Source organism: Tigriopus californicus, chromosome 11 (genome assembly GCF_007210705.1).
Source record: "Tigriopus californicus strain San Diego chromosome 11, Tcal_SD_v2.1, whole genome shotgun sequence".
Lineage (NCBI taxonomy): Eukaryota > Metazoa > Arthropoda > Copepoda > Harpacticoida > Harpacticidae > Tigriopus > Tigriopus californicus.
The window spans coordinates 13688530-13702554 of record NC_081450.1 but is presented as its reverse complement, the minus strand read 5'-3'; the positions used below and the strand labels follow the sequence as shown (position 1 = coordinate 13702554).

The 14025-nt window shown below is 40.1% G+C and overlaps 3 protein-coding genes across 4 annotated transcripts in view; 1 reads left to right on the top strand and 2 right to left on the bottom strand.

Annotated features, from left to right (window-relative positions):
* Nucleotides 1-336: 336 nt before the first annotated feature.
* Nucleotides 337-6070, bottom strand: LOC131890787 (serine/threonine-protein phosphatase 2A catalytic subunit beta isoform-like). Its single transcript, XM_059240204.1, has 7 exons — nt 5913-6070; nt 5635-5844; nt 4549-4677; nt 4141-4275; nt 2995-3182; nt 605-700; nt 337-526 (listed from the first exon to the last, which is right to left on the bottom strand). The coding sequence occupies exons 1-7, from the start codon at nt 6003-6005 to the stop codon at nt 403-405; spliced, it is 975 nt and encodes a 324-aa protein (XP_059096187.1). The 5' UTR covers nt 6006-6070; the 3' UTR covers nt 337-402.
* Nucleotides 6071-6210: 140 nt separating this feature from the next.
* The window catches only part of LOC131890784 (zinc transporter 6-like), an 11539-nt gene continuing 3724 nt past the window's right edge, over nt 6211-14025 (bottom strand). The window contains exons 1-7 of one of the 2 annotated variants that reach the window (XM_059240200.1): nt 11713-11924; nt 11539-11642; nt 11017-11173; nt 7997-8249; nt 7549-7812; nt 7139-7358; nt 6211-6912 (exon numbers count right to left, since the gene is read on the bottom strand). In XM_059240200.1, the coding sequence (XP_059096183.1) occupies nt 6466-6912; nt 7139-7358; nt 7549-7812; nt 7997-8249; nt 11017-11173; nt 11539-11642; nt 11713-11734 (1467 nt within the window). In that variant the 5' untranslated portion in view covers nt 11735-11924 and the 3' untranslated portion in view covers nt 6211-6465. Of the gene's footprint in view, nt 6913-7138; nt 7359-7548; nt 7813-7996; nt 8250-11016; nt 11174-11538; nt 11643-11712; nt 11925-14025 lie in introns of those variants that run through there. The other variant, XM_059240201.1, reaches the window with a different exon arrangement.
* LOC131890785 (uncharacterized) lies at nt 8631-11230 on the top strand. The gene is made up of 2 exons (XM_059240202.1): nt 8631-8971; nt 9032-11230. Exon 2 carries the CDS (start codon nt 9901-9903, stop codon nt 10969-10971), a length of 1071 nt encoding a protein of 356 aa, XP_059096185.1. The 5' UTR covers nt 8631-8971; nt 9032-9900; the 3' UTR covers nt 10972-11230.

Below are 14025 nucleotides of genomic sequence, written 5' to 3'. Positions count from 1 at the left end.
GATCAAATGATTTACAATGTAGTCAGATGAAAAAAAAACATGAATGACGCCCTCAAAAGCCTTCAAGTGTACGCCTGAAAAGACATTTTTGACCGAGATGCCGTTGACATTTTCCTGAAATCGTGCTTAGAATTTAACGAGCATCACAATGGGCAAGAGAACAGACAAGACGGGGGATCAAGAAAAGCCCCTAAAATGGGAATTGGGGATTCATTCCTCTTGCAATTTGAGTCTCCCCGTTGTGTGCTTTTAAATGATCGAATTACCCGCAGGTAATCCTAATTGACGTAACTCTAGAGCAGGATCAAAAAAAGCTGAGAGACTCACAGGGTCTCATCGAAGAAACTTTAGTTTATTTAGAATCGTGTTTAAAATCCAACGAAGTTGGGTTTTGCACTAAAATTATGAAAGAAGGGGCCCATTTAAAGTATCGTCTGCGAGGAAGTAGTCGGGAATTCTTTGAGAGGGTAGACGAGGATTGGCCTTGGATGTCTCTTTTTGCCTTGGGGAACAATCGAATTGGCTGCTGCAAGATAAAGTTTTAATTGATCGCAATGTTTCAAAACGAAATAGTTTAGGCTCGGTAAGGATGATTAAAACTTACAACTGATAATCCATGCCTTCATTCACCTCCATTAATGCCGCTTGATTTCCCGCTCTGTAACAATAATTGGGTGCTGAGAATATGGTTACCATGGATCTGAAATGGAACAAGTAACTCGTGCGTAAGCCATGTGAGCGAGGGAAGACCTTGAACTGAATCATTGGGATCATCAGGTTGATCAAGGAATTATGAAACATGAATTATAATTGTCTCCAAAAGTGAATTGTTCAAATGAGCATTAGGTTAAAACGAGTTCATTTTTCAACTTTGCCATGATTGATGCCATGGCGCATAGTAGATGAGTACTATTATGGCGTGTTGGACATTGTTTTGGATGTGCTCTCAATGCTTCCGTTCGAAATGCTGGAGGATCAAATATCAGACCTCTCCATAAAATGAGAAACAATTGAGAAACGATCAATAGAGAAAAATAGAAATACCGGCAAGAGTTTTAGGCGGTGACCTTCGCTATAATCTAGACACGTTAGAAGACAATAATTAATGAGTTTTTCATTTTATGAAAACTGATTTTCATGAATAAAATAATGACTCTCAACCACGGAAAGGAAACTTACGGCAATTGTTAGAAACTTTATTTGCATTACTTCATATTTTTTATCATTATTCCTTCATCCATTTCAGCCAAAAATGTGCTAGGAAACTTTTTATTTCTTCTGAGCTTGGCGAAATGGAGCCACTTACCAAACCTCGCGCGTCTCTGCGTTCAAGGTCCCTGGCTCTTACTGTATTCCTGCACTTGGTGTTTCGACCAATTTATTTGCAATTTTTTGTGCAATTTGACGTGAGTCTAAGTGGCAAATTCTCGTGCACATTAATCAAAAAAAATGATTGGTGTACCAATCACATCACATATCCCCTGAAGGCTGACCTGAGAATGCCGAAGTCCAAAAATTACGAGTTGTATAAAATCTCAACAACTTTCGTTACTCTGCCTTGGCTTGTAGGGAATCAACATTCGAAGCTAGACATTGTAGGTTGTCGGTCAAAACACCCTTACTAGACATTTTTTTGGCATGTCATTTTGCGAGCTTTTCCCAACCGAATTTACCCCAGCACATTAGAAGGAAAAACATTGATTCCCATGAAGCTTTACGGTGTTATGATGCTTTGAACCACCAACGAATTGGAGTTGGCAGATCTGGCTGTTCCTTGAACATGAGTTTGACTTGGAATTTTGTTCCAAATCCTTATTACATCGAAATTTAAAGATACTCACACGTATCCCTTACGAACCTTGATTGTAAGTAAATTAAACTAGAAGGGGGTCCGACAAAGATGAGCGAGCTATTTCCGCACTTTTTTATTAAGAAATTTGGAAAAGTGGGGCATGAGGAAAATCAATAGCATTAATAAAGGTGCCTTGACCGCATTGACTAGTTGAAATTCTAATATGAGTAAGCTTACTGAGAAGAACGATATCCAATGAAAATATAGCTTTCTTTTAATAATGGGCCATCAAGGGGCCCTTTTTCTGTGACGAAAGGCAAAATTCCTCGTAGGGAAAATCGGAGGGAATCCGATAACATCTTTCAAGTGAGACTTGGAAAATTTCTAAGATAGCATTCCAGATCAGCCCTATATTCAAGGACTAGCTCGGTCTGCCAACTCAAATTCGTTGGTAGACCAAATATGATTTAAAGATTAAAAGATAATAAATAGGCAAATTATGACCTTTCATTTTAATAGTACTGAGGATTACATTCCCTGTAGCGGTTAGAAAAGCCCGTGAAAAAAACAGAACTAAACAAAAAAATGTTAGTAAAATCTATTTCAGGTTCACTAGTAGGTGAGAAATAACTAGGCAAAGTAAATTTTTCACAATTCGCAATTGGTTTCCTTACGTCGAAGAGAGCTAAAATAATGCCAATGAAACCTGAGTTTCATAAAACAGAAAAGAAAACAAGCAGATAGGCTCGCGTTAAAAAAATAGAATATATAGGTGTGCTTGGAAAGAAATCTCTTTTCCGAAAGCAACAGCACTATCATTCCAATTAATGAATTCGAATTAATATTATAGAGTTATTGCGCGAATTGTTGTATAAAATTAAATGCAAACCATAGATTTCTTGAGAAAATTGGAGAAGGCCATTTTAGAAAGTTGATTGTGAATTCTTTACCGTTCTAGATGGCCTTTACATCAAGACTTAAACAGCTCTTCTTCTCAAAAAGTATGTTGCCTGTTCGAAAACTATACTTCCGATTAATAAGATCTATCTGATAAAGATACACTGTGTAGAATTACAATTTTCAATAAGAATGAAATAAAATCAATCATCAGTATCAAATATTTCAAAAATGGAAAATGCCTTCATAGTATTTAGAAAAATGTACAGAACCACAAAGCTTCACGTTTCTTAGATTTTGCTTACTTCTCATGATTCCAGTAATATCCATCCATGACCATCTGATGGGCTCGGGCCACTAGTTTGAGTCTATTTGTGCGTTTAAAGGCTTCCGTGATGTCCCACCCAAAGAGATAACCTGCTCCTCGAGGAGACAATCCCCATCCAACGGTGTCATCCTCGGGATCTGACCATAACATATCACTCATTGGCCCCTGAAAAGACGGAAGCGGATATATGTATTTTTGGGCTCGTTATCAAAAAGGTCACTCATTGAAGTTTGTTTTAAGGTTTGAAAGGACCCTCTTAACAGAACTAGAAACAGTTTTTCAAATCCAGATGCTATTTTGGGAGTATTAATGCTTCTTTTAGCCCCCTTGATTTTTCCTTAACATACGAAGACGTGTTGGTTGAGCATGAAGAGGTTTACGGTCTAAAGGACCATGAAGTTGAAAACTGCTCGCCGGCAGAAAATCAAAGTTTGCTTTATTTACAATAGTTGATCACTCACCATTAGCCAGATTTTCAAATGTTTCCCGAATATCATTTACAAAAACTGCCAAATGGCGCAACACGCTTGCCTCTCTAAAAGCAACAGAGTGACACTTACTTAACGAGTCCTGAAACCTTGCATTCCAGGGGTTTTCATGGACCCTCTTTCATCGCCATTTGTCTGAAAGGTATCGCTGAAGATGAGCCTCTCCATTATTAGTTTACCCATTTGCAAAATCGTGTAGGTCTAAAATGCTAATTCTGTTCAAAGTCGTAACAGTTCCGGTTTTGATTGACCAACCTAATGAGAGACATGTCTCATATTGAAAAGGCTATTCTCTTGGGGACTAAACTTATGCTTCGAATGTCATGGCGGCCACAAATACAAACACGATAGCAGGAAGATAACAAAAAAAACAGTGCACATAGCTTATAAACATTTTTGATAAAAGTCTAGTAAAATTACGAATTGAGTGATACATTGTAAGAAAACATGACTATTGGTAAAAAGAAGAATCGACATTTCTCTCAACAGAGCTCTAGCACTAGCACCACGGGAAAGGACCCGGTACTTTGCAAGCACTCATCTCTTCACATGGTCTAGTGCACATTCATGTTATATTCTAAAGTGGACCCAATGCCGTTTCTGTCTTCAGGTGGCAAATAAACAACTCGATTTACCTCATTGGGAATCTCCTGGATTCTGTCTAAAGTCCTGATTTGATCCAGTCTGTCGATGTTGGGGCTCAATCCACCATGGAGACAGAAGAACTCGTCGTTGATCAGCGCACTCAAAGGGAAATAGTCAAACAGATCCTGAAACAAGCGAGGCCTCACTCTTTTACTTCTATGAAGTTTGGTTTCAATGCGTGGAAAGTGGTACAAAAAAAACGAAGGCTTCATTAAAAATGGCTTTTAGCGACGACTCTGTCACAAAAACTTTGGGTCCTCCCGGCAACCCATTCCAATGAAAATCGAACAAAGGTCGCCCTTCCAAAGCACATTTTTGCAATGTCTTTTTGCCAGCGAAAGAAAATTCCGCACAAAAGTTGATATCAATGGAGAGAGTGATACAGAATATTTACTTACGGTGAAATACATCCACACATTAGCGTTGCCATATTTCTGCAAGCACTCATCATAAAACCCATAAATTTGACTGGTACTGCGAGTTTCGTGATTCCCTCGGAGAATGGTTATTCGATCTGGATAGCGAATCTGAAAGAAAGAAGGAATGAAGGCGTGTCAATCACGTAGGAGCTAAAAGGTTGTAAAGCCTTCAATGGAAATTTCCCACGAGATCTGAGAGCCTTCACGATTCTGATTTGGTGCATCCGGCTCTGGTTCGAAACCTTGACAATGACTGGCTTTTAGTAGTACGTAATACATCCGCTATAACAGAGTGCAAAAAGCATGCAGTGTAAATTGTGATTTGTAGATAGGAAAATATGGAGGACTTCTTAAAAATGAGGAGTGAGTCTGAATCTGGAAATGCATTGGTGGATAAATCATCAAGAAGACTTGAAGTGCTTGGTATTCCATTCCCAATAACGATAAGGAAGTTCCCCCCTCAATAAAAATAATCTTAATAACACGATTCAAATACAAGTAAAATCTTTAATTTCATTAAAATAAAATAGTTAATGAATGCCCGTTGATGATTTACCAGATCATGATTTTTCTAAATGATTCTTTTTAATAAGAGAGAAAATAACCACAAATGGAAACTTACTCAACAAAATTGATAAATTACGACGACTGGTCAGTTCTCAGTAAAGTAATCTTTTATAGTGCCAATCAATTTTATGTCAATCACATTTCAAAAATAAAGTCGTCTATTTTTTCATTTTTTTCTGGACTTCCTTACCGCTACTGGGAATGGAGTTCCTAGTAGATCAAGACGAGAAACTTATTTCATTTTACTTTTATTTTCATACATTAATTTGATCAACCAACGAATTAGAGTTGCCAGATTTGGCCAGCCCTTGAACATAGAGTTGATCAGTAATTTTATTCAAAAACTTGACCAAGTGTGACTTGAATTCTGAAATTGAAATGAAATGAAGTGATAACACTCCAAGCAGAAGATTCTATCTGTCCAATTTGTAATACTTTAGGCTATACCATGAACATCTAAAAAGAGACTTCTAAAAATCCATGGCTATACATACGAACCTTCAGAGCGACTAAATATGTGATGACCTCCACACTATGATAACCTCGATCCACATAGTCGCCCATAAAAAGATAATTTGTGTCCGGGCACTTTCCTCCCACCATGAACAGTTCCACAAGGTCATAGAATTGACCATGAATATCGCCGCAAATCGTCACCGGAGATTGAACCGACCGAATGTTGGATTCATTGATGAAAATTTCTTTGGCCTTGTAATTGCAAAAATAGTCTAGTGTGAAGTTTGACTAACGACCTACCGAGTCAAATCATCTCCTACCTTGGCACAAAGGCTTTGAATTTCAGTTTCACGCAAAAGCTGACCATTGGATGCGTTTTGGATCCATTGATCCAAGCACTTGATCGAAGACATCGGAAGACTGGATTGAAAGCTACCTACAGTGTACTTGTTCGAATGTAATTGAACGCAAGTGAACACTGTCAATCGCTTTTATTTAGGATCAGCCACAAATGAGAGATAAGACGCTTCAAAGATGTGGCAAGCTTAAATGACTCACATGGAATTGCAGCCACAATTTGTGCAAGAACAAGGTACACGCGGACGGATCTCAACAGGCTGCTCATGGATAGATGGGTTTTATTGTTTCTATTTAAAGCTATATCACAGGTATGTATGGCTGGAGGTTTTGATACATGGTAAAGAAGAGTGCGACGGGAACCAGGTTCTTTCTTCTTCTTCACGTGATGAAAAAAGGCCCAAGTGCATGAGTCATATTTACAAAACTGCATCATCACTCTTCTTTCAGGTTTTCAAATGCAGCATCATTTCTCTCAGGTCATGAAAAGTGGTGTCCTAGCACTGACACTCCTCTTCATTTCAACTTGGCCGACTCTGAGGGGGAGTTCCCTGGGGAGATGAGGCGTGAATGGGTGTTGAAACTCTCTGGTAATGGTCTGGGGGGTTGTATACTATTCGCCTGATAGAGCGATCCATTTCCAACTGGAGGGGAAAAGACCGTCGAAACCTCTAAGACGCTTTTGGGAGTGGATGTAAAGAACGGCGAGTTTCCATTGGCAGATAATTCCGAGGGCGTGCCCACCATTGGACTTCCCTTGGTCGCTCTCAAGGCCATTGGATTGTTCCTGGGACTGGCCTTGAGGAATTGCATACTGGTCTGCTGGAGTTGGGCTATGTGATGGTCATCCTTGGAGATCTGAACGGTCAAAGGCCAAACCAAGTTGGAGAGTCGATCCGTGATATGAGCCAAGACGATTTGCTCGTTGGCATCTTTTCGAACTCTAACCGTCATACTGCCCGCCTTAAAATGGAATCAAATTGTCACGGCAACAGTCTTCAAGCTGAGAGGATCATCTTTCTTGAGATGGTTGGAAGCCAATTTCCAAATTAAAGCTCAAGCATGATTTGAGTGCAATATGTGCTAATCCACAACCTCGCATCTTAATTGTAAAAAGTGCTCTCGCAAAATGGCTTTCAATCTTGGATTAATTCCAAAGGTTTAAGTGGATTGCAAAATGCTTTCTTACCAAACGACCAAAAGATACGGTCCAAAAATGTTCGTTTTTGAACTCAAGAACTCCGTCGATTGTCAATGCTTCTCGAAGATAGCGATCCAGTTGAGGTAGAATATGGGTGGGCGTGGTCTGGAGGAGGATCCTCCCCGTATACAACGTTAAAGGGAACATGGAACCCATCATCAAAAGAGCCAAAATAAGAGCAATCAAGCTATCGGCACGATGAGCAGAGCTGAAATTAATACAATTTTTGAAGGGTGACAAAACAGAAAAATAATCAACGTAACATCATTTTGAATGGAAGAGCTATCAAAACTTACGAACAATGTATTTTGTTCTTACTGTTGGAGAAGGAAACATATTTCAAATTGATTGACAAATTTCTGTCTCGAGTACCGTTCTGATTGAACTTGACTACGTACTTGATTTCTATCATAAGATCCAACACGAAGATGGCGACAAACGAAATGGACGAGAGAAGCACCATTGGATTGATTCGGGGCAAGAGGTAAGCTGACAAAGGCGGGAAAGCGGAGCAAACCGTGTGAGCGATATCCGCAGTGTGCTCTTGAATCCACGAGGACGAGGATACTTCAAACACGTGGTTCAAGGCTGTGCTTGGAGCTAGTAAACTGATCAACATTTGATTGGACAAGGAGACGAAAGCGCCCATCATCAATCTCCCCCTGTTACGAAAAGGAGTAAAGAAAGAGACATTTATGAGATCAAATTGAATATGGTTTTGCCATTTGTTGCCCAATGGGATTAGAAAATATGCCAAAAGTGATTGTCATTTTGTTTTCGAATTGGAAAGACTTGGTTCCTTCAAATCCAATTGAATTTGGCCCAAAAAAAGTTGTCGCATCTTACGTATGGACTTCAGGCGATTCCAAGACCCGTTCCAAGGCCTCTTTCATAAGAAACAAGGCTCCCAATTGCGATAAAATGGTGGTTGAAAAGACCGCCAGGACCTCAAATCTGGCATGGCCTAAATTGAAGGCCGAGATGTCGTGGAGCTTGCGGTGTACGAATTTTTGGTTCTGGATCTTGATCCATTGGGTAAGATAGCAAGTGAGCAAATTGAGCGAATGGAACCACGATAAGTAGTTGACCGCACTCAACGCTGGAAAATGAAAAGGGAAAGTCAATATTACTCTTCAATACGAAGAGAAAAAGTCCATCAGAAAAAATCAAGAGGGTTGCAGTGTCTCTCACATTGTCTTTTTGCCGCACCTTTCATTAGTTTCAATAAAACTCGCAAATTTGAACAACGTGACCTTAACTTCATCTCAACTTTTTGTCTTTTGGCTAATGAATGAATGAAATACGTCTTAGCATTTTATTTGGCGAGAAAATGAATAGCTCGGCTATACCTGAAAGAAATGCTACGTACATCAGAAGTCATCAATGACACTTATATTTCCCCCCGGCCTTATCGGCAAAAGTCGCTTCCTCAAAGCCTATAGCTATTCAAAATTGAAATCCATGAAGGATTCGAACGGTGGAACGACAATGGACAAGTACTTGATTTTGGCCATCTGGTATTCTCTTCTAAAACTGTGTTCATCCACGGAAAACTTGACATGCCCGGATGGGATGCGGGCGAAGAAACTTCATTCAATCGTAATCTCTCATGGAAGTAGCTATTCACCCAAAGATTTTACTAATGTTTTAAGATGTGTCTTCTGCGAAAGCGCTGCCGACACAATGAACTCTCTGGACATCTGTGTGGAACAGGGGTCATTTTGGACAAGGATTCAGAAGGAGTCGCATTCGACGGCAACAGTTAAAAAGATACCACACTCCCTCAAGTCTGATCTTGGACCTGTTTTGTTGTTAAATCAGGTAAAATTGTAACTTCATTGCACCATGCACAAAACGCATTACAAACAGGGATGTTTTTAGGACTTCAAGGGATTTTGTGGCATACAACTTCGAACTGGAATGATCAGGCAATTATCCCGATGGTTCGATTCGGTTAAAGCTATTCAATGCTCATACGAAACCAGAGAGAAAGCTCTCGACTTCCGAGACAATGAATTGATCTGTTGGCCAAAAGATCGCTCGTTGAAAGCTTTTGGTGAAGTCGAGGTCCACAAAGACCTTCAGAGATATCCCACCTTCACGTTTGATTGTTCCATTTGCGGTGGATCCAGATTGAATCAAGCCGTTCATTTCTGTCGAACGAGTTCATCACGAAACGCAACAAAAACCTGGATTGACTTGAACAATGAATGTCTTGAGAAGACATGTCCAAAAACGCTTGAACTGGAAAAGATCGGAATCCTCCTCGGCAGAAATGGAACCACTTTGTTGATCAAAGATCCGCACTCTCAGAGCAGTTTCACTATTACACGGTTGATGGTTCTCATCGGTTTGCTTGTGATGGGATGCATGGCTTTGGCTTGTTTGGCAGCAATGGTTCAAGGGATGCGGTGGGTTTTGGATAAGCTTATCGTCAAATTGAGTGAACATCAGGTTAAAAGGCAAATCCGCAGGGCTCAAGAACAATGCAGTGGAAAGGTATCCTCTGTGTCACATGAGTCGACTTCGGCAACTGGAATGTGTGCCTACGAAAACATGCGAGGATCCATCTTAGCGTGATTTTGCTCAAAATAAAACTTGATCCTTCAGAAAACAATTGGCTTTTACAATTTGCAAATGTGAGATTGGAAACATTAATCATCCAATTTTAGGCGCGTTCTTCCTAAGGAAGTGTGATAAAGTAGGCACACCATTCTAAAATCTTGAGAAGTCGATCAGTATAACTTGATATGGAATATTCACGCTTGTTGTTTCTCATTTCATTAGCCGCAACGGCTCACGGCATGATTCAACTGAAGTGCCCGTACAGTCAGTTCATCACTCATCAGTTCACATATGTGCAATCTTTGAGCAATTACACTTACACTCACGATAAGACGGACTTTCTCATCTGCATTCTGTGTGACGATCAACTGGAGATGTGCCATGCAGGGGGACCACTCTACCAGAAATTAGGATGGTTGGCATCCACACAAGGCAATCAAAAAGAGGTTTATCTTGAGCGAATCCAGGCCACCAACTTGGATAAACCCTCACAAGAGAGCTTTATTCAAATAAAGCCTCGGGGATGTGTCCTGAAGTTCCCCGAGGCGCCCACCCTAAAGTCATTCCTTGACAACGCGGAGTATACCACATGCGACAATGGGAATCAAACCAGAAATGGAACACTTGAGCAAATTGGTTTTGATATGCAATGTCCAGAGCCCGATCAGAGGATCCACAGTTTCACTCTGTTCGAACTCGTTTCTGTGGATCCACCGGAACGCCACGTTTGTATCGAATGCGGACCATCTTCGCCTATTTTAATGTGCTTTGCCAAGCTTCCATGGAAGAACACTAAGCAGGATTTTCCTTCGTTGTTCCACCAATGCGTCTACAACTGCAGCGGAGACTCCACGGATCCGTCAGATATTTGTCGAATCACTTTTTTGCCGGATTCCATTCGAGATCCAATCATTCAATATTGCGATGGACGAGGTTCTCACGTGGTTGTCGGGGTCTTGTCTTCACTGGCTGTGGTGGTACTTTTGACCGTCGGTGGGTGGTTGGCTTACTATTACAAATATGAAATCAGCCTGTTCATAAATGGAATTGCAGGCAAATTACCCGGGAAGCCAAACAACGCACCCAAAATCGTCCCCTCACTGCCGTCAGAGACAATATTTGAAGATCACGAGCTATCCAATGTTGGGTACCATGAAGAGGACTATTACTGCTCGGGGGAACAAGATTCTAATGTGTATTCCGGAACTAACATATACTACTCTAATACAAACTTGAATGGAGACTACTACATTTGAAAGGAATACGACGACATGTTCCACTCTCAGATCAACGGCTCTCACCTAAACTGTTTGAAGAGGATATCCAAAACGTGGTCAGTCCTAAGGAACACGAGTTCAATACCAATAGCAAGGATATCCTCAAAGAATCCGGATGAGCGATTGTCTTCCATGCCTCTTCAAATATCCTAGAAAATGGGAATGATTCTCGCCTCGGAACCTGAAATGTTAATGTCAAGCCAGTATTAGAGCAATACATCCTTTTTGAACTCGAAAATATTTAAAGCAAACTTCTTCGACAGATTGAAAGACATAACACAACTCTGGCGATTAGACCTGGGCAACAAAATATCACTGGGTAAAAAAAAAAGATATCAATTGAACATTGAGTGCCTTTGAATTACATTTGAGTGTCAGGTCATTTGGTCTGGTAAATACTAGACAATTCTTTGACTGAGATGATCATGATCAATATCCAAATATAAGCCTCCAAACTTTTTTGAACTAGAAAAATACAGGGAACCCTAGCGCTGAATGCCACGTAAATATCAAGTCAAAAGTTCGGCCAATCTTGATCTATCTCACATGGGCATGGGAGTGGCCATGGTGTCCGTTTCCGTTATGGGAGTGGCCGTGGGCGTGACCGTGGTTTGAATGAACCGAAACTGCCGATAGCGACACCGTCGAAACTACATGGAATAGCACAAACTCAAATGATTATTTTTTGTCCGTCAAGAGCGTCAGAGCCCGAATATTTACCACGACTGTGCTGACCATTCATTGTGTACCACAACCTAAGTTAATCGCAGGGGATCTAATGCTGGATATGGCTCGGGCTCAATCCCATGTCCATGAAAAGCTGTACAAATGTGTATTGCAGTACTTGGAGTTGTTCAACAGCTGCGCTTCCTTGAGTATTGAACAACAAAGTTTGACGTTGCTAGACTGCGCGCCATTTCTCCAACGATAGCGGATACTACGCTCTGAGCCCAGGATGCCGATTTGGCCGGATTTGTGGGAGAGCGGGAAAATTGGACTGATGAGATGAGTCAAGTTTTCAAAACCTGACAAGAAACAAGGCGCTGAACTTTAGAGGGGCGATAGAACCCAGAACACAAAAGATCTTCAAGTGTGATCTTTGAATGTTTTTTAAATTAACATCTTTAAATCAGGAAAAGAGGAATGATGTAAAATGAAGATTGGTTTTTAACATCGATTGATTTTTGTTAATAAAATTATGACTCCTGGAAAGTTTGGTAAATGTTAAATGATTAAGTAGCGCCAGCATCAGATGACGCTATTTTTGTAATCTAGAGTTTTGCTTCGACTGTGGATTCAGCCTTCAAGACCTTATCAGCAAGAAATTGCTAGGGTTTTAGTTGTTCCTTGGGTAGCAATTCCAGTTATTTTGGCCATATTGCTTAATCATTCTCGTCGAAAAAGAAGTGACAAATGATATGGGTATTTTTGCCAAAATATGTCGCATGCAGATAAATGACACGCAACCGATCTAAAAAACCAATAGCAAAAAGACGAAAACCGTCAGATTACTTAAATGAGTAGGCTTTTAAGTAAAATTTAAGAAGATGTTAATTATTCTTGAGGGTTTGCAGCAATCAGTAAGTTGTGATGGAATGATATTATCAAATATTATCGAACTGCTAAAGCTTTCTCCTAATCACCTGTACACATAACTAACAAATATGTAGAGAGTTGAAATATTTGGTGCAAAATACTCCAGCCCGAGAATCTTTTTCTGTCACCAAATTCTCTCACAAGTTTGCTCTGAATCAGGTTTTTAGGTCCAAGTGTACATACAAGTAATTGAAAAACTTTGACGATGGTGACAGGTATGCTTTAATGCCATGCAAATGCACGATTCAAAGCCAAAATGAATAAATGGAACGAATTATAGTTACAATTACTTTGATCAAAAGTAGTAATTCGTTGCTTTAGTTGCATGGAAGTTGGTCTATGATAAGCCGGAATGGGTCGGCAAAAAAGATTAGGAAAAAATGAAATAGGGTGTCCAAAGTTTCCTCCAGAACATTCCAATTTCACCTCATGTTTGGCAAAATCAAAAATTGTAGATGTGGCTCAGGTATTTCTGTGGAAATGAAATGGAAGTAATACGATTGCACACATTGGCATTCCATTCCGTCTCCGCACGTCTGAAGAGGATCAAGTTGAAAGTAAAGTTATTTTAACAGGTTTAGTGATTAGACGCGGTGAATGTACCGAACGCAAAAAAATCATAGTGTAAAAGCAAATACTCATGAAAGCACCAGAATAAAAGAACTAACTCTCCTCGCAAATATTATGATTCTTTCTAATTTCAATGAGACAATGGATGAAGTTTACTAAGTCAGAAATCGTGATTGTAATGTTGGGCTGTCTCACGAGCACTAGCGAATAACTGGCAAACGATATTGACACAATGAAACTAAAGGCGAGGGGTTGAAAATTCAATTTGGCGCTCTGATTTTGAAGTGTTGTTTTCTATAAAATGGAGACAAACATAAAGACCAAAGTTCCCTGAGATTCAAATAGTTTTCAATTAGGGGCACGTTGGATTACAAAGTTCAAGAAATTGCAATTTTTGTGTGTAGTTCTGATACTGTTTCACTATTCTGGCTAATTTCTGAAAATTACTTGCACGCACAAGGTAGCATTTTGAAATAAATTGCGAATTTGATCTATTTATAGTGGAGTTTCAAGTTAAACACTAAGTCCCGTCAGCTGCGGTTTTTCTTATTGGTGGGTGCCAGAATCGGAGGGGTTTTCCTGTTCACCATCTATAGGTATAGGCGTGGCTAGGGCTATAAGTTTCCTTATCGAAAAAGGTTGGGGAGGAGAATCGAACCATGAGCCTCATTTGTACTAGAAAACTGCGCAACGTCTCCTCCTCTACAAGGCTAACTTCTGGCAACGGAGTTTTAAACCACAACATCTGGGAAGACGATTCTTGACTTCTTCACGCTTCCTTTTAGACCGGTCCCCTTAAAATAGCTAAGTTTGGGCGGAGGTTTGAATCAAAACTCATCTGTCATAGAACATCTCAATATGGACAAA

Excerpts from the sequence above, each read along its gene's own strand:
- LOC131890785 (XM_059240202.1), top strand. The coding sequence starts at position 9,901 with ATGGAATATTCACGCTTGTTGTTTCTCATTTCATTAGCCGCAACGGCT.
- LOC131890787 (XM_059240204.1), bottom strand. The coding sequence starts at position 6,005 with ATGTCTTCGATCAAGTGCTTGGATCAATGGATCCAAAACGCATCCAAT. Across the intron at positions 5,845-5,912 it reads TTCAAAGCCTTTGTGCCAAG|GCCAAAGAAATTTTCATCAA; the intron begins GTAGGAGATGAT and ends TGCAATTACAAG. Across the intron at positions 701-2,994 it reads TATTACTGGAATCATGAGAA|ATCCATGGTAACCATATTCT; the intron begins GTAAGCAAAATC and ends GTTCCATTTCAG.